This window comes from Pogona vitticeps, chromosome 11 (assembly GCF_051106095.1).
Source record: "Pogona vitticeps strain Pit_001003342236 chromosome 11, PviZW2.1, whole genome shotgun sequence".
Classification (NCBI taxonomy): domain Eukaryota; kingdom Metazoa; phylum Chordata; class Lepidosauria; order Squamata; family Agamidae; genus Pogona; species Pogona vitticeps.
This window is the reverse complement of record NC_135793.1, coordinates 20,714,100-20,741,914: the sequence shown is the minus strand read 5'-3', so window position 1 is coordinate 20,741,914 and position 27,815 is coordinate 20,714,100. Positions and strand designations below refer to the sequence as shown.

Genomic DNA, 27,815 nt, shown 5'->3' with positions numbered 1-27,815 from the left:
TGAAAAATGAAAGCAGGTGTCTTTATTAACTAAGACCTAATGAGGACGGTTCTTTCAAAAACCAAGAACGCAGCACATTTGAGATTACTTCATACAAAAGAAGCTATCACTCAAGAGACCTCTTTGTGTATAACACAAAACTCTCTAAAACAATACGACTACCAATTCTGCAGCAAAATTTTACAGACAGGAAGCCAGTCCCAAGCTTAACATTCCAAGATCTGGCAAAGCTTTTGAGCAAGAGGGCTAAACATCAGGCTTCTGTACATATTGTGATCTTGGTTGGGGTCAGTGGCTTCAAAATATAGCTCCCCTCCATGGACAACCTTCAGATTGACCGTAAAGTTGCTGGGGTCAAAGCCAAACCACATGGTACATCTGTAGTCAGGAGTACGTATGGAGTAGCCCATCACTCTTATATCGTTCAGCGCCGGCAGATCTGAGTTCCACTCTGGGGTATCTCCAGGACGGGGATACTGGCTGAAAGCAACAGGTGGATCAAAATCATTGTCTTCGTTGCGGCCATTCTCTTGTGGTTCACGGAGGGAAGGGAAATAGCGAACCAAGCTTTTTCCCTCGGTGCACAGGACGACTTGAAACGAAGGATGAGGGCAAGGAGAAGGGACGGACAACCCAGCAAGTTCAGCAAGCGTAGCGAAGAGCGATACCAACTCAACCATTTCTTTGGGCTTCTCTGGATTGGGGAGAAAAGAAAGAGATCAAATTATGGGTCAAGAACTGCCTAGTGCTTTGGACACTAGAAATTAATTTGCAAAGGCATAGATCCCTATTGTCAAGGGCAGTGTTTCCCAACCGTGGGTAATCCCGGTGTTCTTGGACTGCAAATCCCCAAGACCCTAGACAGCATAGCTGGTGGTGAAGGCTTCTGGGAACTGCAGTCCAAGAATACTGGGTGACCCAGGGTTAGGAACCACCGGTCTAGAGGGCAAGGGTGGAAATTAGGAAGATACCAAGCCCATGTAGGTCAAAGGCCATTTTTGTAGCCCTCTCAGAGGGAAAATAATTACCCAGCCTTTTTTACTTCAAAAACACGGGAGAGTCCCACCTCTGGTCATCACTGCCTTCTAAAACAAGGCATAGAAAAACTAGCCTTTTAAAGATGAAAATGGAGTTTCACCTGGAGGCCCCAAAGGTCCTCAGACTGGGAAAATGGTTTCTGGATCTTACCCACCCAACTGTGAAACTGGTAACTTGTATTTCTATGACCACAGAGGAGTTAAAACAAAACAAAGCAAAAAAAAAAAAACACCAATTGCTGATAAGAAACAGAGTCACAGACAGGTGTACCACGTAGATTCCCATTCTAGCCCCTTTAAGGTGTTCTACTAAATGTTGTAGGGGATGTGGTGGTGCTGCGGGTTAAACCGCAGAAGCCTCTGTGCTGCAAGGTCAGAAGACCAAGCAGTCGTAAGTTCGAATCCATGCAACGGAGTGAGCTCCCGTCGCTTGTCCCAGCTCCTGCCAACCTAGCAGTTCGAAAGCATGTAAATGCGAGTAGATAAATAGGTACTGCCTTAGTGGGAAGGTAACTGCATTCCGTGTCTAGTCACGCTGGCCACGTGACCACGGAAACTGTCTTCGTACAAAACGCTGGCTCTACGGCTTGGAGAAGGAGATGAGCACCGCGCCCTCGAGTCGGACACAACTGGACTAAATGTCAAGGCCAACCTTTCCCTTTCCCTTACTAAATGTTTACATGGGGTGAAGAGTAGTCTCATCGCTTCCATTGTTGGCTGTCGCTCCTTTCTCACACGGAGAGCGACCATCTCTGACTGAGTGCATTCACACATTTTTGAACACGGATTTCCCATCAAGGAAATGATGATGGAGTTGGGGGCAAGACTAGCCCCATACCTTCCCTTTGTCATGGATCATGCCGGCTAGGGGATTCTGGGAATTTTCACCCATCTTTCCAACCTCTGCACCAAAGCACCAATTAAACGTTGCGACCCGACTCCTTATGCTAGGATCAATTTCGGGGGGGGGGGGGGGAAATCACCTTGGAACATTGGCCTTGAAACTTGGTCAAAGGGGTCCATAAGAGGAAAAAGCTTCTCTCCTGGAGAAGGGAGCGGGGTGGTCACTCCTGGGACGTAGAACATGAGCGGGACGCGGGTCGCGATGTCGAAGTTGCTGTATTTTGCCCACTCGCCATGCTCGCCCAGCGACCAACCTAGATAAGACCGAAACAGGAAGTAAAGTGTTATTTCTGTCTTGAGCAAGAACAATCCCCAGCCAAGCAGACACCATCGGCTTTGATGGGACCACTTTTAAGTCTCATGAAAATACACACCTGCCCGAGTATTGAGACCTGCCAGACCCTTTTCTGTGGCCCATCAATAGAAATAATCCACTGTGTACAAACAGCCTTCTCTGCCGGGGAAATCCAGCTATGAGATGCCAATCCAACGGAAGGCCCATTTGGGGCTAACGTTTGCCCCATGTCAACACCAAGTCAAAACCAAACTGTTCACCAAATTTGACGCCCGTTGGCCATAGCTGGCTTGCGGATTTCTATTTTAATGTGTACAACACGCACACTTTTAAACAGTCCTGAATTGTTGATGTTTACGTTTTTCTAGTGCTATTTCTTGCTCACATGCTACCCTAATATCCTGGTCTAATATAAATATTTTAATAAATAGAAGAGCCTTATAAGCAGGCACTCCTTTGAATATTGGAGACAAGGAACCTTAGGAGAGCGCCAGTCACAATGTGATCAGTTTTGGAGGTAAACAAAGACTTTGTCAGCTCATTTGGAAGTCCTCTTCCAAACATTTATGCCACCCCACCCCAGAGAGATTGTCTCTTCTCAACTGTTAGTCTTCCAAAAATAAAACCTACCAATTCATTGCAAAAGAATGACGGTGCTAAGAACGGGCTTCCATTCCCGCAGGTGATCATTCTCGTCATTCAACTTGACTACAGAAAATCTGAGATCTGAGCTATTAGCCACAAGATCTGATTTTTTTTTCTTCCCTTCTTATCATGCTGCTCCGTACTCTGCTCTATACATTTTCTGTTCCTTTCTAAACCTTGTGCATCCGCTTTCTGTACTGTTGCTGTAATATCTAGAACTTGTAGTCTGGAAACTTAAAGGAAAAACCTGGAAACATTTAAAAAATTTATTGGATACAGAGAAATGTAACTTTATGCTAGGAAAAATACCATCTTTGCTGTAAAATAATGTTGACCCATTGGTGAACGTTCCAGATGGTAAGTAAAGAGAAGTTATATGGCTGGATATACTGTCTCTGGGTTTCAGCAGGCAAACATCCAGAGAGGGGAATTGCTGCTGTTTTGCAGCTCAAGTTCCAGGCACAATTCAAAGCGCTACTAATGACTTTAAAGCCCAATATGATGACTTTGGTCCAGGCTATCTGAAGGACTGTATTCTCCCATATCAGCCAACCTGGCTTTCCAGAATTACAGGGATTTACCAGCTGCAGAAATGGCCAATGCCTTTCAGTTGGTGACTTGCATTGGCACCCCACAACTCCTCAAGTTCTGCCTCCTCTGTAAGAACATTTGCTGAAGGCACCAGACAGGGCATTGTGATGATTGCTCAGAGACAAGGAAACTCCCTGCCAAGATAGGAAAGGATGGCCACCTCCCTGATGTCCTTCCCCTGACACACAAAAACCTTTAGGCTGGCCTTTAGACTGCTAAAAGTGAGGGCTTTATAAGACGTGCTGCATTTTTATACTCTTAACTGTAATTCACCAACATGTTTGTAGCTGCATTCTATTCCAGTAGAGTAACTGGTTTAATTAACTTTTAATATTTATAATGCCCTCCTCCTTAAGTTTATTTTTTTAGCTATACTCTAAGCCAGTGGTTCTTAACCTTGGTTACTCAGGTGTTTTTGAACTGCAACTCCCAGAAACCCCAGCCAGCACAGCTGGTGGTGAAGGCTTCTGGGAGTTGCAGTCCAAAAAACACCTGAGTAACCCAAGGTTAAGAACCACTGCTCTAAGCCACTGTGTCCCAGTTCTGGGGAGAATGACAGGATACAAACTGATGTAGTTCAATAAATGAATACAGTCTCAGAAAGCCATAGCCAGCACCCAACTGCCCTCTCTGTAAAATTCCATGCGCTCATAGGAAAGAATGTCATGGCAAAGTAGAAGAACACACATAATCAGCCAAAGGGGCATAAAAGGACTTACCATGATCAGCTGTGAACACTATGATGGTGTTATGGGAGAGTCCTGCGTCATCCAAGCCATTCAAGAGCTTCCCAACCAAGGTATCGATGTAGGAGACAGCTGCGAAATAGCTTTGACGAATCTTTCGCTACAAGAGCATTGAAAAACAATGAGTTCCTTCCCATGGCTAAGCTATCTGGCCAATCAGCTCCTAGAGGGACTCCCTGCATTTTAATACAGAAGGCTTGCCTGTGACTTACTTGTGTGTCTCATTCAATGCAGAACCACAGAGGAGGGGATTTCCTTAGGCCATCCAAAGAAAACCCCCAAAACCACTTAGTTAGGACTTGGGAGAACATCCATCACACTGCTCAGAATGGACCCAATCTTCCGGTTTCAGAAGCTAAGCAGGGTTGGGCTGGGTTAGCCCTGGGATGGGAGACCACAGGGAATATCACGGGTCTCCAAATAGGGCTACGAAGGAATCCTGCAAGAAACCGTGGACAGCCATTGCAGCCAATCACAGTTGACGGTATTAACCCACTTCCATTTCATCACTGCTGCTGTGGGCTTCAAGGGCAGCGTGAACATAGTGGTGGAAACATGTCGCACCATGTTCAGCGAGAGTCCAAAACAGCAGGACCTTCAGCTTTAGATAAGGTGGAAGGAGGTTTGGCTCATCCATGTTTTGCCCAAAGCCAGAGATACAACTATTTCTGAAAATCAGCTATTTGTATCAGTGTTTTCGTTGTAAAGTTTTGGTTTTGAATCCTTTGGCACTAATGGGGTGGCATATAAATTAAAGTGCTAAATAAATAATGAAATAAATCAATAAATGCAACCTAGGTAAGAGGATAATCCTGCACAGCTTCAAACTGATTATATAGTTTTAAGTCACATAAAGTTATTTAAAGTTACTTTAAACTGTCAGATGAGTTCCCATCACCTTATACCACCTTGTTTTCCGTACTCTGCCTACAGCTCTCTTGATATAAAGCAGAATATAAATATTCAAACAATTTTGTTTTTTAAAAAGTTATCCAAGCCTTTTTACCACTCACTGAATCCCCCATCTGCCTGCTTTCATATCTAGGACCTCTTCCACATCTATGTCTTTCCAGGACATAAATTTCTCAAAAGGACTGCTTTGTCTCAGATTCACATAATCTCTAAACTTTATTCGCTATTAAAACCCCTGAGCCTCAAAACCTTCCAATGGCGATGCAATAAACAAACCACTAAACTTCCCCACCTGTTTTCAAGATCTTGCACACAGCCGAAGCGAAGTGAACGTGAACCACCCACCTGGAAGTCTTCTGGAATTGGTCCATAAGGGAAGCTGATGTTTAGGGCTGCCACGTCCTCCCTGCGGCGAATGTCTGCCCAGGGATTGTAAGCCACAGAAGGGAGTCCTTTAGGAACATAGGGATCTGGGGCCAGCGTGACATTTTCCAAGGGGTACAATTTGAGGAACTCCTGGAACAGAGAAATTGGTTTCAGAAGAAGGATGCCCACAAACTGGAACAAGTTCAGAGGAGGGTAAGAAAGATGATCAGGGGACTGGAAACCAAGCCTTATGAGGAAAGGCTGAAAGAACTGGGTATGTTTAGCCTTGAGAAAAAGAAGATGGGGGGGAGGAGATAGGCTAGCACTTTTCAAATGTTTGAAAAGTAGACCTATAGAGGAGGGACAGGACATGTTCTCCACCACCCCAGAATACAGGGCATGTAATATAATAGGCTCAAGCTACAGGAAGCCAGATTTAGGCTGTATATCAGGGGAAAAATTTCTTAACAGTTAGAGCAGTACGACAATGGGATCCATGACCTTGGGAGGAGTTGGTGAGCACTCCAACGCTGGAGGCATTCAAGAGAAAATTGGACAACCGTCTGTCAGATCTGCTTTGATTTGGATTCCTGCCTTGAGCAGGTAGTTGGACTCGATGGCCTTGTAGGCCCCCTTCAACGCAAATATTCTATGATTGTATGAATTTCCATGACTGGTTTCTTCAGAGTCTGAACCATCTGCAGAGAACAAGGTTTTCTGATTTGTATCTGCACTGCTTCCTAGAATTCTGCTGTACGTTACATTCAATATGTGATGACAGCCAGATTCTGCCTACGGGTAATTCTGAAGAATCCCCCATCACTGGACAGGTTAACAAAGACAAAGAGGGACACAGTCTGGACATGTTCCATTTGGGGAGAAACTCCCATATTCCCTCAGGCAGCAAGCCAAAAAAAATCAAGCTGACTGGGAAATTCCAGGTGCAGGAAAAACGTTTCAAAAACGTTTCCCAGATCGGCGAAGACCCCATAGTTTTTCTTCCACTCCATTCTTTGTCTTTCCCTAGCTCTCTCTTTGTAACTGATCGTTTTCCCCAGAAGGAGAGAACAGGGGAAGACGGGAAATGAGACACCAAGGGAGGAAAAACTTGCAACCTGTTGAGAAAGAGCCTCAGCAGCTTCTCCTCCGTTGTACAAGCGCGATTTGTTTCCTTGACCAGGTGAGATGCAACCAGCAAGCTCTCACCTAGACAATTTTTGTAACCACATAAAGATGTATCTGCACTTTGGAGTTATCCCAATTTATAACAATTACGACTCTGTCCTAAGGAAACCTAGTATTTGTGACTTGGGGAAGTATTTCCCATTTTTCACTGAAGAGCTGTACAACCTCTCTTCTGAATGAAAGCACAAAATTCCAACCTTTCCTGCCAAATGACAAAACCCAGGATCCCATGGGCTGGAGCCACCGCAACTAAACTGGTATACAAGAACTAATATGACTCTGCAGGGCTGGTGCCCTTTAAGGATTGGGTCCAACGCCCTGCCAAAATGCAGTCAAGCTTTTCAAAGAAAGGGACTTTTGTGAGTAGCATTCCGATTCAAGCCATATGATCAAACCTGATGGTACTTAGGGAATCTTTGTTGTGGTTTGATAAAGAGGCGATTTTTTAAATACCTGACTGATAATGAATGGGGGATAGTAATCTTTACATTTCCCCTTCTCTCTCTCTCTCTCTCTCTCTCTCACTCACTCACTCACACACACACACACACACACACAAACACATATGGGGAACCCATGTACAAGTCGGTTAATGATATGAATCACAATCACTCAAGGGAATTTGGTGTGATCCTGGCCCCCTACATGCATGGCACCAAAAGCCTCAGAGGGTTGTAGGCAGTTAAAGGATTTCCAATTGCCATCTATGATTCCATGGGGACTATCAACCGAATCCATTTTTCCACATCCTGCTGTATTTTTTGGCCCCAAACCAGCACTGTATTTCAGAAACATAAATATTTCCGACAAGCTCCTTTTCCCCAGAATCCTCCTCACCTTCGGATACCTGAAGGGGATGTGTGGTTTGTGATACCCGACAGCAAGGAAAAACGGGCTCCGGCTTTCTTTCATGATATTCAGCAAACGGACGGCTTCCTCGGTGCTCTGGATATCTGGCAAAGTCCCCTCGGGCATCTCAGCCACGTCCACGGGGCAAATAAGATTCGCGTGAAGCTCCCCATCCTTCCCTTTGCACACCTTTAAAGGACGCAAGCAAGATAAGCACCCTTGAGCCTAAAACATCCACAGGAAGGCCGTTCAAGTGAGACCTTCCTTGGCACATCATCATTTATCATCTCTCCAGATCTCTCCTCACCAATGATTTGCCTTGTCCTCGGAACGAGGGCCCAAGGCGTGTGTTAGGTGCTGTCAAGTCAAAGCTGACTTTATAGAAACACTACTAAGGATTTCAAGGCCAATGAAATATTTAAGAAGCAGTTTTGCTGGTGCCTTTCCCTAGGTGAGTTTCAATGGCCAAGCAAGGATTCGAATCCAGAGCTTCTGAGTCACAGTCCACCATTCTATCCACTTGCACCTCTTTGGGCACTTGGACTCAAGCTAGCTCACAACAAATTAAGAAGCATCATATCACCCTGAACGCCCATGATTCCATCTGATTTTGGAAGTTAAGCAAGGTCAGACTTGGTTAGTACTTGAATGGTGGGGGGGCAGGAGAGACCGCTGGGTTCTCCATAGAGGGCACGAGAGAATCCTGCTTGAATCCTTGTGCACTAATTGCGGCTGGTGTACGTTGATAACACAAGACCAGCTGGACCGAGGGTCTGCCTTAGTCCAAGCCACCTCCTAGATTCCTGAGATTAAACACCAAATACAGATGGATGCTCTGGTCCATGGGGTCACGAAGAGTCAGACACGGCTTAACAACTAAACAACAACAAATGGATTTAAGGAGGGGAAAAAAGTGTCGATTAAAACATACAGAAGATGATCACATTACAACACAATTAGCTGTATTCAAAGTCATATGAAAATATAGAAACACACACACATACTATATAAAACAGATATCAGAGGTTTAATTAAACATAAAATGTCTGTGTGTTTTTTAAGCCCCGATTAGTCTCTTAAAATATCTTTTCTCAGTACCCCATAAAGTGATTAAAAACTAATATTCTAAATGAGCTCTGAACCTTTGTGTTTTCATATTTTTCAGAAGATGGGTGAAAAGCTGGGAAGGTCCAGCTACGTGGATAGTCATCAGTGTGGTTTGATGAAATCCCTGGAAAAAAATGTAAAAAAAAAATTTACACGCTTTAAATAGGATCACATGGGACAGTGAAGGAATCCTAGGGGAAGACATTTCTTAAAAACTCCTCAAAAATGTCCGATTTTACACATTTCCTGAAGGCCAAAAGGGAGGGAAGCCTGGTATTTATCCATACTCTCTCTCTCTCTCTCTCTCTCTCACACACACACACACACACACACACACACACACACACACACTCAAATTTAGAAAGCCAGCCTGGGTCCCAGTTCTGGGAGAAAGGGAGTGTACTTTTAAAAATACCCTACATAAACTGGAGAAGTGGGGAGAACAGTCCCTAAGAAGTCTCACAGATGGAGAATCAGTTCCGAGCTTACCTGGATGAAAGACTTTCCCTACGGACATCGTGATGTAGCCATTGTCTTTAAAATACTGCGGCAACGTAGAATAATTCCCTGCATGCACTCGCCAGTAGGAATCAAAATCGTACAGCCTTGTAGTGTCTGGTCGGCGCCCGGTGAGGAAGGACACTCTGCTTGGAGCACAGACGGCTTGCTGGAAGAGAGGAGATAAAAAGAGAGATCAACGGCTTTACGTTCTAAAGGTTCCAGATTTGACCCCTGATGAGCAAATATAGCCCTTCAGGGGCTAAATCCAATTTCATCCTAATCAGAGTATGTCCACTTACACAATGGAACTATTCTGGTGGGAACCAGCATGTGGAAAGGTATTTTTTTCTAAATTAACTTTCAGTGTTGCTTAGAGATGGGCACAAACCGCCACTTTGGAAGGTTCGCGCCGGTTCGTTTAGCAGCCGAGCAGGGGTTTGGTGCTTCAAAGCACTGGGTGGGCAGCCACTCAGTGGCCTGGCTTCTCTGCCTCGCCTCCTCTGAGCGCTGCCTCCGAATGGGCTCCTGCTGGAGGAGGCAAGGCTTTGAAGTGCCCCACATCTGTTTTGCCGCTAAACAAACTAGCACAAACCAGTGGTTCGTGCCCATCCCTATAAGACAACTATAAGATGAGTTTCAGCTTTGGTACCACAACCGAATTTAACCTGTTGCTTGCCTATAGTTGATGAGACACCTCTTAGGCATCACACAGGTGGGATATGGAAGCATCAGCCCTTCACCTACTGGAATCTAGTGCCTACCATTTTGCAGGTACTGTGGATCCATCCCAGGTTTTAGTGCATACTTTATAAGAGTCATTCAAGGTGTTTACCCTAATTTGAAGAATAGGATTCAGTGCAGACTAAAACCCAGAATGGATTTGCAGCACCTCTGAAATCTCCAGTCTCCATCAGCTTCATAATCTTGACCGGACGTTCAGCAACTGGAACGCAATGGCACATCTGCCTTCAAACACAGCGTGTTTCCCTATAGCTAAAATTGGCTACTTCCCTAGCCTCTATTTAATTCGTCTAAGCACTTTTGAAATGATCAAAGCTTGCCATATATGTCATGGAATTTGCCATGAGTCTCACTGAATGGGTCTCGTGGAATGACCTTGAGCCGGTTATGCTCATTTTGTTGGATCAACATCATGAAGATATTGTGAAGCTAAAGAAGGAGAATAAGAGTCATGTGTGCTAATTTCAGCTCACCGAAGGAAAGGCAAAATAGGGGAACAACCAATAAATAAATAAAGTAGGCAAATGGAGAGCCGATAACTGAGTGTGGTCTCCGAGGCTGTTTTATTTCTTTATAAAATACTGTCCATTTGCACAAAGACGAAAGAGCAAAGAACTTTTTTTCCCGTCAGCCATGATTATTGATAATAAATTTTAAAATTCTGTATATGAACAGTTCCACATCAATATGCACAGAACAGCTTCTGTCAATAGAAGAAACAGAAAAATAACACAACAACGATTTGCAAAAAAATGAAGAAGAGCAAATAAATGCTAAAGACAATCATTATAGGTAACAATTAAAAGCCAAGGGAAAATAATAATTAAAAAAAATAAACTAGAGGTGTTTTCTTCACTAAACTTAGCTGTGAGCTGTGCAGAAGAAATCAGGACCCACCATCCTTAGAAGTCAGCTCTAAGAGTTTATACATTTGTCATTTATTTATTTAAAATATTTATATTATCATAATCATCTTAGAACTTCAAAGCTGGAAAGGACCCTAGGGATTATCAAGTCCGGCCACTGGCAAGGAGGCCCAGCGGGGAATCGAACCACCCACCTCTGGCTCTGCAGCCAGTGACCTAAACCGCTGAGCTACCCATCCTACCTTTCTCCTCAGTCAATAATGCTAATAACAAATTTTATAAAAACTGGAAACGGGGGGGGGGGATCTAACAATCAACAAAACAAAACAAAACAACTTCATTTCCTTTTGTGTTATTTTTTTTAGACTGTAACCCTGAGGACAGAGGCTCTCTTTTTAAATGTTACTGACATGTAAGGTGCGCTGAGATCATTTCTAGCTATATAGAAGAAGATCCATGGTACAAACAAATCAATAACTACATCGATACATAATAAAAATTGACAGCTTGACTCATGCTTGAAAACAAACCAATCATTGCTAATTACATATCGGACAAAAGTAAAAGAAAAAATATCAGAGAGATGAAAATGTTGCAGCACCTTAACGGTTAGATGGTAATGTGAGCTTTCATGGATCAGATCCCTCACATTAAAATAAAGGAGTTTGTCTTTAAGGTGTAACGATTGTTTTCGTCGTTTTTTAATTTTTCTTTTTCTTTGGGTTTTCTTAGCTGACACGCTAGCGGCGAGTGCTTTCTTGTTCACAATAAAAACTCGAAAGCATTTTGGAGTCCCGAACGCAGGGGGGGGGAAACGTTGCTTACCTGTGCGAATGCATTTTGGAACACAACGCTTCGGGAGGCCAGCTGATCAATGTTGGGCGATCTCACGAGGGGGTCTCCGTACGCGCCGAGGGCCGGACGCAGGTCATCAGCCACGATGAAGAGAACGTTCATGCCATCTCGAAAACCAAGGAAGGTAAAAAAAAAGGTCATTCGTTTTGAGCACAGTGAGTCAAGGCTAATTGGGGAACAGTGAACGCAGTGGAACTGTTCTGTTGCTAATTTTAACTTTTTAACCCTATTATAAAAAAAACCAGCAAGTCAACCCCCCACAAAGAATAATACTGTTTTAAAGGATTAACTAGCCACAGAACAGACTTAAGAGAAACTACTTAAGACATGGATGTAGTGTCACAAAAAGAGACTGAATGACATTGTTCAAACCAGATGCAGGAATATAGGAATAAAGAAAGAAATTCAGCCTCACGGGAAACCTCCAGGGTTGACTCAAGACATGTTGCGGCCGCAGCAAATGCCTGCCTCCAGCATGATGCACAGCGCCAAAAACCAGTCCGGATATTTAAACAAGTTGTTGTTGCTTAGTCATGTCCGAGGCTTCATGACCCCTGGATCTGCGTCAAATTCATGTTGGTCACTTTGATGACCCTGTCCAGCCATCTCGTCCTCTGTCGTCCCCTTCTCCTCTTGCCCTCACACTTTCCCAACATCAGGGTCTTTTCCAGGGATTTAAACAAGGGCGGCAGTTAAATCACAGGTGCTGCTCCCTGCGTTTGGCCAGGAGAAGGAGAAACTGCATTGACCCCGTTGCCCTGAGATGCTCGGATCCAGATTCTAGTCGCCCTGAGGCTCAGCCACTGACTCTGGCCCTGGGGCTAAGCTAAAACCCTATGGCAGGATCTCTCCCACAAGGAGGGAATAAGGCAGGGGCTGTTTTCAGCCCTTTTCTGGCCGCCTGTCACGCCCAGCCATGCCACCTGGGTGCATCCAGGCACCCAAAAGCCAGCAGGGCGGTGCGCACCCGTTCATCCCTTTCGGGTTTCTGCAGCCAGGAGGCGGGCGGCCACCTCTTCCCAGCCTGACCTACATTGCAGGGTTGTTGGCGCAGGAGCTGGAAGAGAGCGGGGTGAGCTGCCCAGGAACTCGATCGTCGATGTGGCACAGAAACAGGAAGGAAGGAAGGACCATATATTTCAGATTTAACTAACTGTTGCTTCCCCGGAACGCCCGAAACGCCGCTGGTTGGGCACCTCCTTGCGCCCCGAACTCCCCGCGCATCCCGCGGCGCCCTTTCCTCTTGAGCCTCAAACCCACCCACCTCCCCCACACTTCCGGCTCCCCTTCTACCCCGCTCCAGAAATACCTGGCGGCGGACGGGGGCGGGGGGCTCCTGCAGCCCCACCGGCGCCCAGCAAGAACCCGGCGGCCCACAGGAGGGCGGGCAGCCCGGAGGAGCCAGCGGATCTCGCCCACCGCCCCGACCCCATCGCGGCGCCCCTCTCCTCTCGCCCCCGGAGGAGGAGAAGCGACGAGGTGCCACTTCGGCTCCGGAGAAAGAGGAGGAGGAAGAGGAGGAAGAAGCCCGGCCGGGGAGGCGCTCCGGGGCTCGCTCCACCCTCCGGGAGGCTAAGCCGGGCGGGGATCACGGCAGGGGGGCGGGGAGGGCGAAGCGCACGGCCGGCTTGGGGCCCGGATAGAATCGGCGGGTTCTAGGACCCAGTGGACGCCCCCCCCCCCCCGCTCTCCAAACGAAGTCTCCGCGAGCGTACCTCGGATCGACGCGCGTGCAATCCTGTTGCGCGCTCACCGGGGCGTAATCGCGGCTGCATCGACCGCCGAGGAGACGGAGCGGCGCTTGCGGACCCTCCTCCCGATGCAGCCCTGGGAGCGTCTGCGCTTCCCCCTGCTTTTTTTTTTCATGCCTACAACTCCCATCAGCCCCAGGCAGAAAGGCGGGTAGAGGATTGTGGGAGGAGGAGTTCAGCACCTCTGGGGAGTCCCAAGTTCCTCCCCAGCTGGGATGGGGGGCAGGGAGGCTGTTGTTTACGCCCACGCACGACTTTTGTTTGCTTGGATCATCGGAGAAAGCCGACGCCGATGAACTTGCAGAAGTAGCTGGTGGGCAGTTCCTGGACGTTTCTGTTTTCCAAAGGGAAGCCTCGGGCAGCGAAAGAAATGAAAGATTCCCGAGGTGGCTGGAAAAAGGCTGACAAGGGACCGCGCTACACCAGACGCGTGGACTACGAGCCAGAACTCCTGGCATCAATGGGCTCTTCACGTTGCTGAGTGGCAGCGAGGACTAGAATAGGCAGGGAGGACCTTTCAACACGGACCCCGTTGAGAGAGGTCACTACACTGGAAAACATTTAGGAGGGCGCTTTTCTAAACCCGGGCTCCTTTCTCACGGCATTCCTGCACCTTGGGGGTTAGATCTGTTTGGACTTTTCAGGGAGCCCCACGATTTCATATATATATGAAGTTGCCAAGATCTTTGCGTCCGAATCACTGCTGGCCACCAGATGGCAGTCACGCCCCGCAAAGAGGTCCCCCTGCCTTCTGCTTAGCCGCCTCTAAATCGGTTGCACAGAGAAACCCGCGGCTGCCTCACTAGAAGGTGACCAAGACCGTCGTGTGCTTGGGTGTGGAGCTGGCAAAAGCAATCCTTAAGTATCTCACTTACCTCGAAAGCCCCTCGCTCTAAATTGGTTCCAACTTGACAAGCACAGAACACAAACATGCACTAAGAAAAAGGTTGTTGTTGTTTAGTCATTAAGTCATGTCCGACTCTTCGTGACCCCATGGACCAGAGCACACCAGGCCCTCCTGTCTTCCACTGCCTCCCGGAGTTTGGTCAAATTCATGTTGGTTGCTTCAATGACACTGTCCAACCATCTCGTCCCCTGTCGTCCCCTTCTCTTCTTGCCTTCACACTTTCCCCACATCAGGGGCTTTTCCAGGGAGTCTTCTCATGAGATGGCCAAAGGATTGGAGCCTCAACTTCAGGATCTGTCCTTCCAGTGAGCACTCAGGGTTGATTTCCTTCAGAACGGATAGATTTGTTCTCCTTGCAGTCCAGGAGTCCGCTTCTGGGATTTATCTCTACGAGGTGCCACTTTTTGAAGGGTAGTGAGAAGAGGCTATGTTAGACCATCTTGACTGATGCCATGGGTGTGGTCAACTTTCAGCCTGCCCTTTTATGTAAAGCTTGGCATCCTTTTTTTCCTGCTGGCAAGACAGGCACAATATTTTGCAGCATTATTGAGCTGTTTCCTGGTTTTGTTTTGTTTTTAAACATGGGTACAGAATAACCCACACTCATAAACTGGAGGTTTTTTAAAAGAATTGCATTTTCAGCATGGATGGATGAGCCAGTTGAGGGCACTGGAAGCTTAGCAGAGGCAGATAAATCTCAGCCTTCATCCACCCGCAATTCTCTGGGAGTTTTTACAATCGCCTTCCTCCAGGAGAGGAAATATTTAATGCTATTCTGACAATTGCTTCCTCTTCTTGCCCTTGGCAACCTGGAGGAATTAGAAAATCAACCGAGTGCATTAGAATTATTCACTTATTTTTAAAAAAAAAACCTGTCTGGGAGCATTTTTCACTTAACCCTTGAGCTGTTTGTCTTTATTTCATTCCTTCTCCCATTAATATTTGCATTATATATTTCAGTGCTGGATTACAAGTCTCAGTCGCTTCCGGATTACAGCAGAACAATCCTAAAATCATGAAATAAACCGATTGTAGTGTTGGGAGGACCCCGGTGGTCATTTCGTCCAATCCCCAGCCGGTGCAGGAAATGTATTGCTGTATATGTATAATGTCACCCTCAGTGGGTTTTTTTTAATCCACTCTGCCGCCTGCCTACCCATTTACTATGAATCTTAAGTCGAATAAAGTAATGCCAGTCAACGATGTGTGTGGCAATGTAAATCCCAGCAAAGGTAGGCTTTTTGCTTCACTCGAGGCATGGCAGATTCTTTGCTGGCTTGGGTGGTGAGATTCTGCTGCTCTGGAGGGACCATCGCTAAAGGATAGAATGCCTGTTTTGCATTTGGAAGATCCTAGAGTTCTATGCACCCGGTTTTAATTAGAAAATGCAAATCATTTTGTTGCCATTAAAACCACTTGGAAAAAAGTGGGAATCCCACGCAAGGAAAATGAAAGATCAATCCAGCCTCTGCTTAGCGGTTTAGGTATCTATCTGACTGCAGAGCTGGAAGTGGGGAGTTTGATTCCCCAACTGTGTCTCCTGGGTGAAAAGCCAGCCTGCGTAGCCTTGGACCAGCTGCACAATTGCTGCAGAAGAAGAAGATCAACCAAGTTTTTTTTCCTAAGTCCTCCTTTACATACTGCATGGTTAAACCACGGAACCTCTTGCCACAAGATGTGGTAAGGATCAGCAACGGAAATGGCTTTGAAAGGAATTTACACAAATCCAAAGAAGACAAAGCTGGAGGGAGCTCCTAGCCATGATCCAGTGGCAGGGAAGCCTTCGCTCATTACAGATGCTGGTCAAACGTTGACATCTTTGTTATTTAAGACACATCTTAAAGTCAGTCATGGGGGGGGGGGGGGTTTCCTGCAAAAGAAAATGTTTCTGAAAGATTCATGAGCTTTGCTCCCAGAACTGCAGGAAAAGCATACGGAGATTCTCGTAAATTTCAGAGCTCCCGGTTGAGCCGAAGGCACAGCTTGAGTGCAGAGACAGATTTGCATAAATATGCCACATCTCATTAGCATTCTAATAATTAAATGATAAGACGCTCTTGCGGTCACCTTTTCCTCTCATAATATAGATCATAACCCAGGAACAAAAGCACTGTAAGGTACATGCAGAAGCATCCCATAATATATTTCTGGCTCAAGTGTACTTGTTACTAGGTGTCATCTCAAAAAGAGTGAATGATTTTCTTGGCTTGAGAAGCAAGTTTTGTGCATTAGGTAATCGTTCGCAAGCTTCCCACCTTTAATCCTGGGTCTAGAAAATGATTTTCAGCAATGACGTAAATAACCTTTACTTTTACTTTACTTTATTTGGATTTATACCCCGCCCCTCTAGACAAAGTCTACCTTCAGAATCTGATGGACACACAAGCGAGGCACCCCTTAGGAGACACCTCCTGAATTGCACCAGCTCTGGATAGCTCAGTGAGCTGTCTATGGGAGTCAGGGGTTTGATTCCCGACCGTGAATATTTGGAATAAGCATGGAGTAAAAGGGGGGAAAGGAGGAGAGAGAAATGATTTCCTCAGTGGTCATCCTAATAAATACTTGATAGCACACAATTACTATCAATGCGTTACAAGCTGTCTGGAATAGGGTTGAGTCACAAATTGGGAGTTTGATTCCCCGCGGTGCCTCGGGGGAGAAGAGCCAGCCTATGTGGCCTTGGGCAAGCACAGCAGTCCCAGAGCAACTCCAGAAGACGGAAATGTTGAACCACTTCTGAACATTTTATACCTGGAAAACCCTAAGGAGCATTGCCATGAGACAGAACCGATTTGACATCACATTACTGTATTAAAATTGTACAGTGGTGCCTCGACTTAACGACTTTAATCCGTTCCGGAATGATGGTTGTAACTTGAAATGGTTGTAAGTTGAAGCACCATTTTCCACGATTAATCCATTCTGGCCGGGGGGGAATAATAATAATAATAATAATAATAATAATAATAATAATAATAATAATAATAATAATAATAATAATAATAATAATAATAATAATAATAATAATAATAATAATAATAATAATAACAACGACAACAACAACGACAACAATGACAACAACGACAACAATGACAACAACGACAATAATAATAATAATAATAATAATAATAATAATAATAATAATAATAATAATAATAATAATAATAATAATAATAATAATAATAATAATAATAATAATAATAATAATAATAATAATAATAATAATAATAGCATTGCAAGCCCCATTGGAACACTTCAGGGCCAGGGGGAAAAAATCACCAAAACCCAAAAAACCCCAGTGCAAGCCCCATCGGAACACGGGGCCAAAAAAAAAACACACTGCAGGGCCAAAAAAAAAAAAATCTCCAAAAAACACTGCGAGCCAAATCAGAATGCTTCAGGGCTGGGGGAAAAAATCACCAAAAAATAAATGCAAGCCCCATTGGAACACACTGGGGCTGGGGGGGGGAAATCACACACACACACACATACACACAAACACAGCAAGCAATCCCCATCAGAAGGCACTAGAGCCAAAAAATAAATAAATAACCCACCAAACACACCAAAAAACATCACAGCACAGAAACATACCCCCCCCAGCACAAACCCACCCTGCAAAGCCCTGTAAATGTATGTACTCAGAAGCAGAAAGCAGCACCAGGCAGTCCAAAGCCTCCTCCTCTTTTGGGGCAAAAGAGCTACAAAGAAGCAGCCTCTTCTTCGTCGACCAATGGTTAGTACATTTGAATTCCCCCGCCTTTTCCCCCACCTTTTATTCTGTTGCAAGTCGAAGCAAAAATTTGCAGCCAGAGCTGGTCGTAACTCGAAATGGTCGTAAGTCGGGACAGTCGTAAGTCGAGGCACTTCTGCAGTTAACATCCAAATGTTGTGGTGAGGTGTTTGTGTGATCAGAAGATCATCTAGTTCCCATCTCGGTCAGCCAAAGACCAAGTTCATTGGGTTCAAACAGTGAAACTCACACTAATACATAATCAGAAGTACATGCCATTGCTTTTACAACAGGCAGCGTAAAGCAAGCCACCACACAGATCCCGATGTAGTCTGTTAAAAAATGGGGTGAAGGCAACTTGGAGAACAAACGTTGCCCATTCTTGGGGCAGTGGTTGAAGCAGAGGTTGGGGGGGGAATTACCATATTTTTCCATGTATTAGACGCTACTTTTTCCTAAAATTGTTAGACTAAAAAATTGGGGGTTGTCTTATACATGGCAGTAAGCTCAGGAGAGAACAAAATGGTCTGTATCTTGCCTCTGCAAACAGGCTCCCTTCAATCAAGAGGCTTAGCTTCCTCCAGTCACGAGCCTTATGGAACTGACGTCAGCTGATACTGAACACACCAATTGCAACAGTGCTCAGATGCAACAGGGACGCCTAATGTCCGAGTGTTCTGAGCCCAGAGGGTTATAAAAGTGTGGGGCATCTTATACATAGAAAAAGTCTGATTTATCCAGCCAGCACCATTTAGAGAGGGTGCTAAAAACTGGTGGCGAATCTCCTAGTGAGAGTTAGGAAGATGAGCAGCAACAGCCCGTGATCCAATTTGCTTTCCTTTTTTGGAAAGCATAGGGATTCTCTGTCTTGGGGGGCAGCTCATGCCCATACCCCAGGGCAGAGTGGATGAGAGACAGTGCTGCTGGCCCCACTTAAAAAAACTACTAGTTACAGCTCTGCCAACATGGACATAAATTGTTAACTGTTAGAGCAGTACAACAATATAATCCATGACCTCTGGAAGTGGTGAGAACTCCAACACTGGAGGCATTAAAGAGAAATTTGGACAAGTGTCTTTCAGATATGCTTTGATGTGTACTCCTGCATTGAGCAGGGGGTTGGACTTGATGGCCTTATAGGCCCCTTCCAACTCCATTGGTCTGTAATTCTATGATTCTATAACTTCACAGCCTGTGTAGCTTTGAGCAAGCTGCACGGTCGCCCGAAAAAGGGGAATGGGAAACCACTTCTGTGTGTTCTTCACCTGGAAACTCAGAAAAGTGTTGCCATAAGTCAGAATTGACTTGACAGCATGCAATTATTATTATATTTGGTTTAGTCCACAGGGGAGGGGTGGAACCCCTTAATGCTATGTTTGCAAAGTTTCAGTTTTGAGAGAAAGAAAGTGGGAGAGGAAAGAAACTTCCATTCCCTTGGAAGGACCAATTAGCTCCTTGTCATCACCTTTATTGAGGTGATGACAAGCCCGGAAAACCCACAACCACAACTCAAGTATAGAGTATCTGTACTTGAGTGCAGGAGGGCTGCATTGCCTCTGGTGCTATCAGCTTACCTTCAGGGCTTTGTGGTTTTTCTCTTCGAGCTACTTATTTTTGTACCATGGACCATTTTACAAAAGAAGCCTTTTGGATTAAAGAGATTTTGCAGGATTTTTTGGCAAATAACTCCTGGTTCGGCACCTCATTGTGCAATGGCACTCAGAGGTATATATTTATGTAGTACTCTGGCTTCTGTTCATATTATTGTCATAATTGCTTTTGTCAACCAGTTGCAGGCTTTTTAAAATCTTTACACTGTTTGCAATGTTTGAAATACTTGCTCATATATATCTGTAATGTCTGCAATGACAAATTTCTGAGCACCTTCCCACCCACCCTCCCAGCTTCAGGCTTGGGGGAAGTAGGCCAATCTGAACTAGTAGCCCAATTCAGATCCAACAGAGGTATTTCAGAAAACACATCTCCCCTATCAAAAGCCCATTCTCACCTAACTCTTGTGAGTGAATTAAGTACAGGAGAGCAAACAGCCTGTGTAATAGCTCTGTTGGTTTGTGGTTAGAATTTTAATGGGCTGGGGAGGTTTTTCCGTCTGATTAATTAAGGTACCAAACAAACTGTGAACAAAAAGGATAATATGAAACTCTTCATTGTTCCAATTCCAGCTGTCAGAGTTCAGCGGTGGTTAGAAGAAGGGGTCTGATAAGAATATTAATGGACAAATTATATAGCAGAGTGGCTCAGAGCATACACTCCCATGTACACCGAAAGGTGACACAAAATGCAGACCCCTCAGGTTTTAATGAAGAATTAAAGACGTGTTCTTATTTTGTAGACTTCTGCAGTGCTTTAAGTAAATTCTGTCAACTTCCCAAAAGGAAAACAAAAAAAGCTGGGGGGGGGGGGGAAGGAAGCGGAAAACAGTCTGTCGTCAGACAAATGCCTTTGCTAGATAGGAAGAAAGGGACTACAAGCCGTTCCTTCTAATTACAGACAAAATGGAGACTGGGGTCAACATTTGTTATCCTTCGGGTGCATACTCACACATTTGTTACCCACTGCTCCGGCCCTGTACTAGAACAACTTGTACTAGAACAATGTTTCTAAATTATTGTGCCTCCCCAAAAAGGCCATTTCTTTTTGCCCATCCATCTCTTTTCACAGGATGATGGGACAGAGAACAACAGGGCTCCTACAGCTGCATGGCTAGTTGAGGTACCCAAGTCCGATCCTATGTATATATCTTAAGATAACATCCTATCAGGGCTGTAGACAGAGAAGGCTGCCATAAATGGATAGCACTGAATAGCAATACCCTCACCAGCTGCCTTTTTTATTTTGGTGGGGAGAAACGCACATCTTACACAAAGACATAGATATTGGGGCTCAGCAGGACGAAGCCCTTCTGTCACTATTGTGATCTTGTTTCTGCTCCCTCCTGCCTCCTCACGTTCCTCAACACAAATAAATAGTCTGAAGAGGACCTTCTGTGTCACTAAAAGCTAAATAAACCCAAGATCTAAAATTTGCTTTGATTATGCCACCCAGCTAGAATGCCAAGCAAGTGCTTTTTGAATGCAACCAGGGCAGGAAAGAAGAACTTTCATTCATAATTGCTCTGACCCCCTTCCTTTTACTTGCTGGAGATAACTTACTTGTTATCCATGGAAGCCAATTACTGCCTAGGTTCTGGTAACCGCCACTGCTGCTATTGTTAGCACTATCATATTAGGCATCCTTGAGTCATGACCAACGTATGGGGCCACACCTCTGTTTTGGAAGTTCAAATACAAGGAGGACATCAAGGTGTGCCAGCATTTTATTAAAGAGAAGCCATTCCTTGAAAGGTAGAACATCACGAAGGAAGGTTAGCCAACCACGAGAACCACAACCTGCCTTACAGGCAGTGTCAGGTCCATTGTTTTGCAGACTTTGGAAAAGTTCCATACATCTCTCATAATCCTTGGGCAATATGAATGTTTCTTCTTGTTATGTGCCATCAAGTCACCCTCAACTTATGGTGACCCCATGAATGAGAGATCTCCGAAATGTACTATCCTCAACAGCCCTGCTCAGCTCTTGTAAACTCAAGCCTGTGACTTCTTAGAGGGAGTCAATCCATCCCATATTTGGTCTTCTTTTCCTGCTGTCTTCAACCTTTCCAAGCATTATTGTCTTTTTCAGAGATCCTTAAGCTGTAATTTTTCAGGTTCTTTTGTTTTTGTGAAATATTTTGGTTGTTTGCACCTTTCTCTTTTTTTAGGGCTTAGTCAAGGACAAAGAACAAGAAGACTTTGAATGTTCATTCAAGTGTGTTAGTGGCTCAGCGAGTTAAGTATCTGGCTGTGGAGCTAGGAGTCAGGAGTTCGATCCCCCATTGTGTGTCTCAGGAGATCCAGCCCGTGGAGCATTGGGCAAACAGCACAGTTCCAGAGCACCCCCAGGAGAAAGTAATGGAAAACCACTTCTGTCTAGAAAACCACTTCTATCTAGAAAACTCAAAAGGTCATCGTAAGCTAGAAATGGACTTGAAAGCACATAATTAAATTAAATGATAATTGCTAGACATTATGCATGTAGTTTTAAATAGCCACTGTAAAACCAGTTACAGTGGTATTAATCAAAACCAGCTACAGTGGTATTAATGGCACTCAACCAGTGGAACGGCATCTATATCAAATCCAACTTCAACCATATGCAGCTGATATTTATTATATATTTATACCAGTTTTATCCTGTCTTTCTCCAAAGAATGGGATCAAAACAGTCAAATAAGGCTTAATCTGCAAATGATTGTAGGATTAGGAGCCAGTGTATGTATAATGGTTGAAACATCAGGTTCATTTCCCTATCTAGTTATGAAGCTCAATAGATGGTCAAGGACCAGTGACTATCTATTTGCCCGATCTATCTCACTGACTTGTGATAATAAAATAGATGGAAACGAAGCATGTAAGCCATTTTGAGCTGCCTGTAAGAAAGATATGATGCAAATATGATAAATGAGCATAAGTAAATGCATATGAGAGAGCAAATCACACTGAAAGTAGTAGGATTTGCAAATACAAATTACATACAAGTGGACTGAAAAACTACATTTCAAGCTCCTTTACTTACAAGGGAGCCTCAGTGAACACAAAGGAAGTTACCTATGAGTAAACATGCATAAATAGGGCTATAAACATCATTGATTATACTAACATAACAATCTCAAACATGCCTGCTTTGGAGCAAACCCTACTAAATTGAGCCTGCTTACTATTGACTAAAGCATAGCTTGGAAAGGTTACAGTTTTGACTACAACTTCCAGAATCCCATGTAGCATAGCCACTGGAATTTATAGTCTTTAGGAATAGATTTCCCAGGTTCTGGAGGAAACACATACAAGACCACAATGTGAATAATTTCAAACCCTGTTGTAATGTGTACAGGTCATGACACAGCTATTTCCAAATTATAAAGGCCTAGGCAGGCTTTTTGATCATCACCAAACATAGGGTGCGGCTACAATTTCAATAGCACATTAACATAATCTTTGGTCATGAAGTATACTTTGGAATCATCCTTCCATCAGTATTGAGGTCATAATATGAACCCTCGCTAAGCTTTCCTATACTTAGGAATTGTCAGTTTATTGAAATATGCAGCACATTTGTCTCTATAAAAGACATTTAATCCTAAGACTTTAGGACAGCAGAATCTATTGGACAGAGGTAGCAATTTCTGCCTGTCAATATCAAAGGTCCTCCTGTGCTTTATCATGGATTTGGATTACATGCTATTATATCGATGACGTTCTGCTCAACTAAGGCCAAGCAGCAATAATAACTCCAGTTGTTGTGCTCCAGCTGCAGTTCTATTGGCATAAGTTTTCCATAGGGCTTTCTTCAAGGTATGTCTTAGTCTTGTTGAAGTATCATGGGCCATGTTGGTTTTTTGAGCAGTTGTTGCCTTGATTTCAAGTCAACCAAATCATTTTCCAGTGTTGTGGGTGATTATATCCTGTCTCATAGACAAAGAAATATCATATAGTCATCGGATAAGTATCTATGTTAATGTAAACCTTCATGATTTCCCCAAACCTGTTAACACTTCCTCTTGTTTATCTGTTTATTCCCTTGGACTCTGGAATTTTGATTCAAGTTGGTGTCTGTTAAGGCAACCTGTTCATTTTAAATAAAGCAGTGGGATTCTCTGGCCATTGAACGACAGATAGCGAGAATTAGTCTTTTGAACCCTTGGGTACAAATTGTTACAAAAGGGGCTCCTTATACTATGATAATGGACTTAAGACTTTCCATCTGCTACAAACTTCATTTGGGTGGTAAAAGGTAAAGGTAAAGGTTCCCCTTGACAATTTTTTGTCCAGTCGTGTCCGACTCTAGGGGGCGGCGCTCATCCCACTCTTCAAGCCATAGAGCCAGCGTTTTGTCCGAAGACAATCTTTCCGTGGTCACATGGCCAGTGTGATTTAGACACGGAACACTGTTTACCTTCCCACCGAGGTGGTCCCTATTTATCTACTCGCATTTGCATGCTTTCGAACCGCTAGGTTGGCGGGAGCTGGGACAAGCGACGGGTGCTCATTCCGTTGCGTGGATTCGATCTTACGACTGCCGGATCTTCTGACCCTGCAGCACAGGCTTCTGCGGTTTAGCCCACAGCGCCACCACGTCCCTATTTGACGTGACCTTAAGCTAATTCCTATCTGTATCCTAGCTCTCAAGTTTGTTTGTTTGTTTGTTTTAGCTATTGTTAAAAGGCACGTTGAGCCTCTCTATATTTATCACACATGTACGCGCATGCGCACACACACATACACACACCAGAGAGAGAGAGAGAGAGAGAGAGAGAGAGCTGCTTAACATCAAGATAAACGTTTCCCAAAAGGATAGCTGTGTTACCCTGTTGCAGAGTTCTATGTTAACTTAAGGACTAAACCATTTATGGTGATGTAAGCATTCATGTAAGGGACGTAGTGGTGCTGCGGGTTAAACCGCAGAAGCCTCTGTGCTGCAAGGTCAGAAGACATGCAGTTGTAAGATCGAATCCATGCGATGGAGTGAGCCCCCCGTCACTTGTCCCAGCTCCCGCCAACCTAGCAATTCAAAAGCATGCAAAATGCAAAAATGCGAGTAGATAAATAGGTACCACCATGGTGGGAAGGTAACGGCATTCCGTGTCTAGTCGCGCTGGCCACGTGACCACGGAAACTGTCTTCAGACAAACGCTAGCTCTATGGGTTGGAAACGGAGATGAGCACCACCCCCTAGAGTCAGACATGACTGGACAAATTGTCAAGAGGAACCTTTACCTTTTACCTTTAAGCATTCATGACCTGCAGGTCACTCCACAGTGGGACTGTAAAATTTTGTGCTGCGGAATACAAAAGGCTAAATCTTATTGTGACTCCCAATTGGGATAGATCCCTTAAATCAACAGGACTTACGTGAGTCTTGACCGAACACAGTTCCAATGGTTCATCCTCTAATTGGGATCAACAACAGGATTTAGCCCGCAGACAAAACAAAAAATGCATCAGGAAAGGCATCTTTAAAAGGTATGAAAGTGGGTGCACAAAATACATTTGCCTGCAACTCTGTAGATGGGAAGATATCAAAGCAATTGTATGAAGAGGTTTGTCTGTCTCTTCCTCCTTAACCTTTCATTTGGTACATACCGTCAAATAGAGACAAGTAGCAAAAATGCATACAGAAATATAATCTGGAAATGACATTATGAGAGGAAGCAGATTTGCATAATTAATATTCTATCTCATACACACAAATCCTAAGAAAAGGCAGAGCATTAGTGATGCTTGACAGATGATAAACTCTGCTTTTACAAGTCACAAGATGTCAAGCAGGGGGGAAATGAAGGAGAATGATGCCTTGCCAGGAACAAAAATAAAAATCCTCTTATGCCAAATGGAATAAACAGCAGGAATGCAATTCCTTCAAAAAGGCCAATTCATTATAGAGACTGAGTAGCAAAAACTCTGCCTACATTCAAATTTCTTGATCTGGTGCTTTTCAGATGTGCTTGACTCTTAACCCCATCATCCTGCTACCTGGGAGTGGCGAGAGCTGTAGTCCATCCACCTGGAGGTCATTTATTCCGATGACCTGCACAAAACAACTTGGCTTTTCTCCATGATGTCTCTCTCTCCTATGTTAACCGCTTCCCCCTCCATTCAATCAATAGGATTCAGACAAGGATTTGACTCAACAAGTCCTATTTATTCAATGGGATTTGCTCAAGCTAGAATTTATAGAATGGAGGCTGTTGGCTCTAATGTCAGCAGGGCAATAAATGCACTCTGGATTTTAGTCCAAACTTACAAGATCAAGCCATGGTGTCATGACCAGTCCCCAAACTGAGGGGACAGTTTGGACAAATCCTTTGACATAAAACCTGAAACCCAGAACAGCCTCTTCCCCACCTAACATCAGAAGGAGCAGTGTCCAAGGGGGGAAAAAACCCTATAGGTTTGCTCTGAACTTTTGCAACACAAAACAAAAAGTTCGTATGGAATGGGTCCCTATAAGCAGGATGTTGAAAAATAATATCTTACGTCCTAAGCAGAAGCAAGGGAGAAACTACCTCCAAAAACAGACTCTACGAAGGCATGGCACATGGTTTAGCACAACTTCTTACCTCTTAATTTTTATTTTATTTTTCTTAAACCACAACATAAACATAAAATACCTGTACATACATCAAAATACAAATCAACCGTGTTCCCCACCACCCTAGATTACTTGCAGTAATCATCTTCTTTATTCTTCTTCCTTTATTGTCCTCTTTTCCAGAACTGCATTGATTCCTGATTTGGAACTTTCCCTTTTCTTAGCACATATTCAAGAAATCTGCCCCATATATCATAGAAATTATTCTTTTTCATCTCTCTTTTCTTAACCTTTAAGTTACAAGTTAACTTACCATTTATAGCCATGTTCCATATTTCATTATGCCATTCTTCCATTCGAAATTCAGACTTTGATTTCCAATTCCTAGCTGTTATTAATTTGGCTGCTGTTAATAAATTGGTAACCAACTCTCCGGTCACCTTATCCTATTCCACACTGTCAAATATTGATAACAGAGCTATCTCAGGATTAAATCCTGTATCTTTTTCACATAGGTCGTTTAGTTCTTTAAAGATTAGCCTCCAAAATCTTTGTACTTTTTCACATTCCCGCCACCACATCTTAGATCTTTTCCATGTATGTAAACCGTGCTTCCACGCTTACTTCCCCATGTTCAGAGATGAGTGTACAGGGCACCCCAAACAGCCCTGTACACACACAAGAGGACCCATTAGCAGGAGTGGGGGGGAAACGTGACACTTTGCAAAAGTTCAGAACATGTTTGGTGGGGGGGGAGGTGCACAGAAAAGTGAGAGGGCAAATCAAGTGGAATATTCTCAAACAAGGCAGCACAGAGTGGGCAACAGCACTCCCCCCTCCCACCCACCCACCCGGTTTACCCTCCGTTTCCTGTGAGTTCTGATGAATGCAAACCCACAGACAGCAAGCGGGTGGGTGCGTGTGATCAAACTCTCAAAACTTCTAAATTTAATGTAAATGGTAAAACCATTCCTAAATTAGCATTCACCCAGCCTTATACACAGCAGAGTTTGAAGACGTTACTGCCCCGTACATTTGACTGCATTCCGGACTGAAAAGTTACTTTAATAATCATCATCATCATCATCATCATCATCATCATCATAGAACTGCAGAGCTGGAAGGAACCCTATGGATCCTCGAGTCCAGCCCCTGTCAAGAAGGCACCCTGGGGGAATCGAACTCCCCACTTTTGGCTCCAGGGCAGCCGGAGACCTATTTACAACGAAACTTTAGCCAAGAAGCAGGCGCACCAGAGCAGCAAGTAAGTAAGTAAGTAAGTAAGTAAGTAAGTAAGTAAGTAAGTAAGTAAGTAAGTAAGTAAGTAAGTAAGTAAGTAAGTAAGTAAGTAAGTAAGTAAGTAAGTAAGTAAGTAAACAAGCAAGCAAGTAAGCAAGCAAGCAAGTAAGTAAGTAAGTAAGTAAGTAAGTAAGTAAGTAAGTAAAGCGAAGTAAACCGTTTCAAACTTTAAAGCTGGAAAAGCAAGCAAGGGGTCACACGGGCGCCTTGCTTTCTGAACGCGCACCGACTTTTGCAAGGGACCGACCTTTGCGCCCGCAGCCCCTCGCCGGAAGGAGCGCCTGTGCTTTTCAGAGGGAGCAGCTCTCCGGATCCCTGCAAACGTGCCAGAGGATCCGTGGAGGAGGAGGAAGAGGGCAAAGAGGAAGAGAGCCGCCG

General features: G+C 44.4%; 1 protein-coding gene across 3 annotated transcripts; it reads right to left on the bottom strand.

Annotated features, from left to right (window-relative positions):
- Positions 1 to 27,815, bottom strand: IDS (iduronate 2-sulfatase). 3 transcript variants are annotated; one of them, XM_020801022.3, is made up of 9 exons: positions 27,685 to 27,815; positions 11,570 to 11,706; positions 9,126 to 9,303; positions 8,672 to 8,760; positions 7,518 to 7,718; positions 5,475 to 5,645; positions 4,191 to 4,317; positions 2,021 to 2,194; positions 1 to 694 (listed from the first exon to the last, which is right to left on the bottom strand). In XM_020801022.3, exons 2-9 carry the CDS (start codon positions 11,699 to 11,701, stop codon positions 207 to 209), a joined length of 1,560 nt encoding a protein of 519 aa, XP_020656681.3. In that variant the 5' UTR covers positions 11,702 to 11,706; positions 27,685 to 27,815; the 3' UTR covers positions 1 to 206. The 3 variants fall into 3 exon arrangements, with proteins under 3 accessions (XP_020656681.3, XP_020656680.3, XP_020656679.3); XM_020801021.3 differs by lacking the exon at positions 27,685 to 27,815 and adding an exon at positions 13,315 to 17,148; XM_020801020.3 differs by lacking the exon at positions 27,685 to 27,815 and adding an exon at positions 12,909 to 13,176.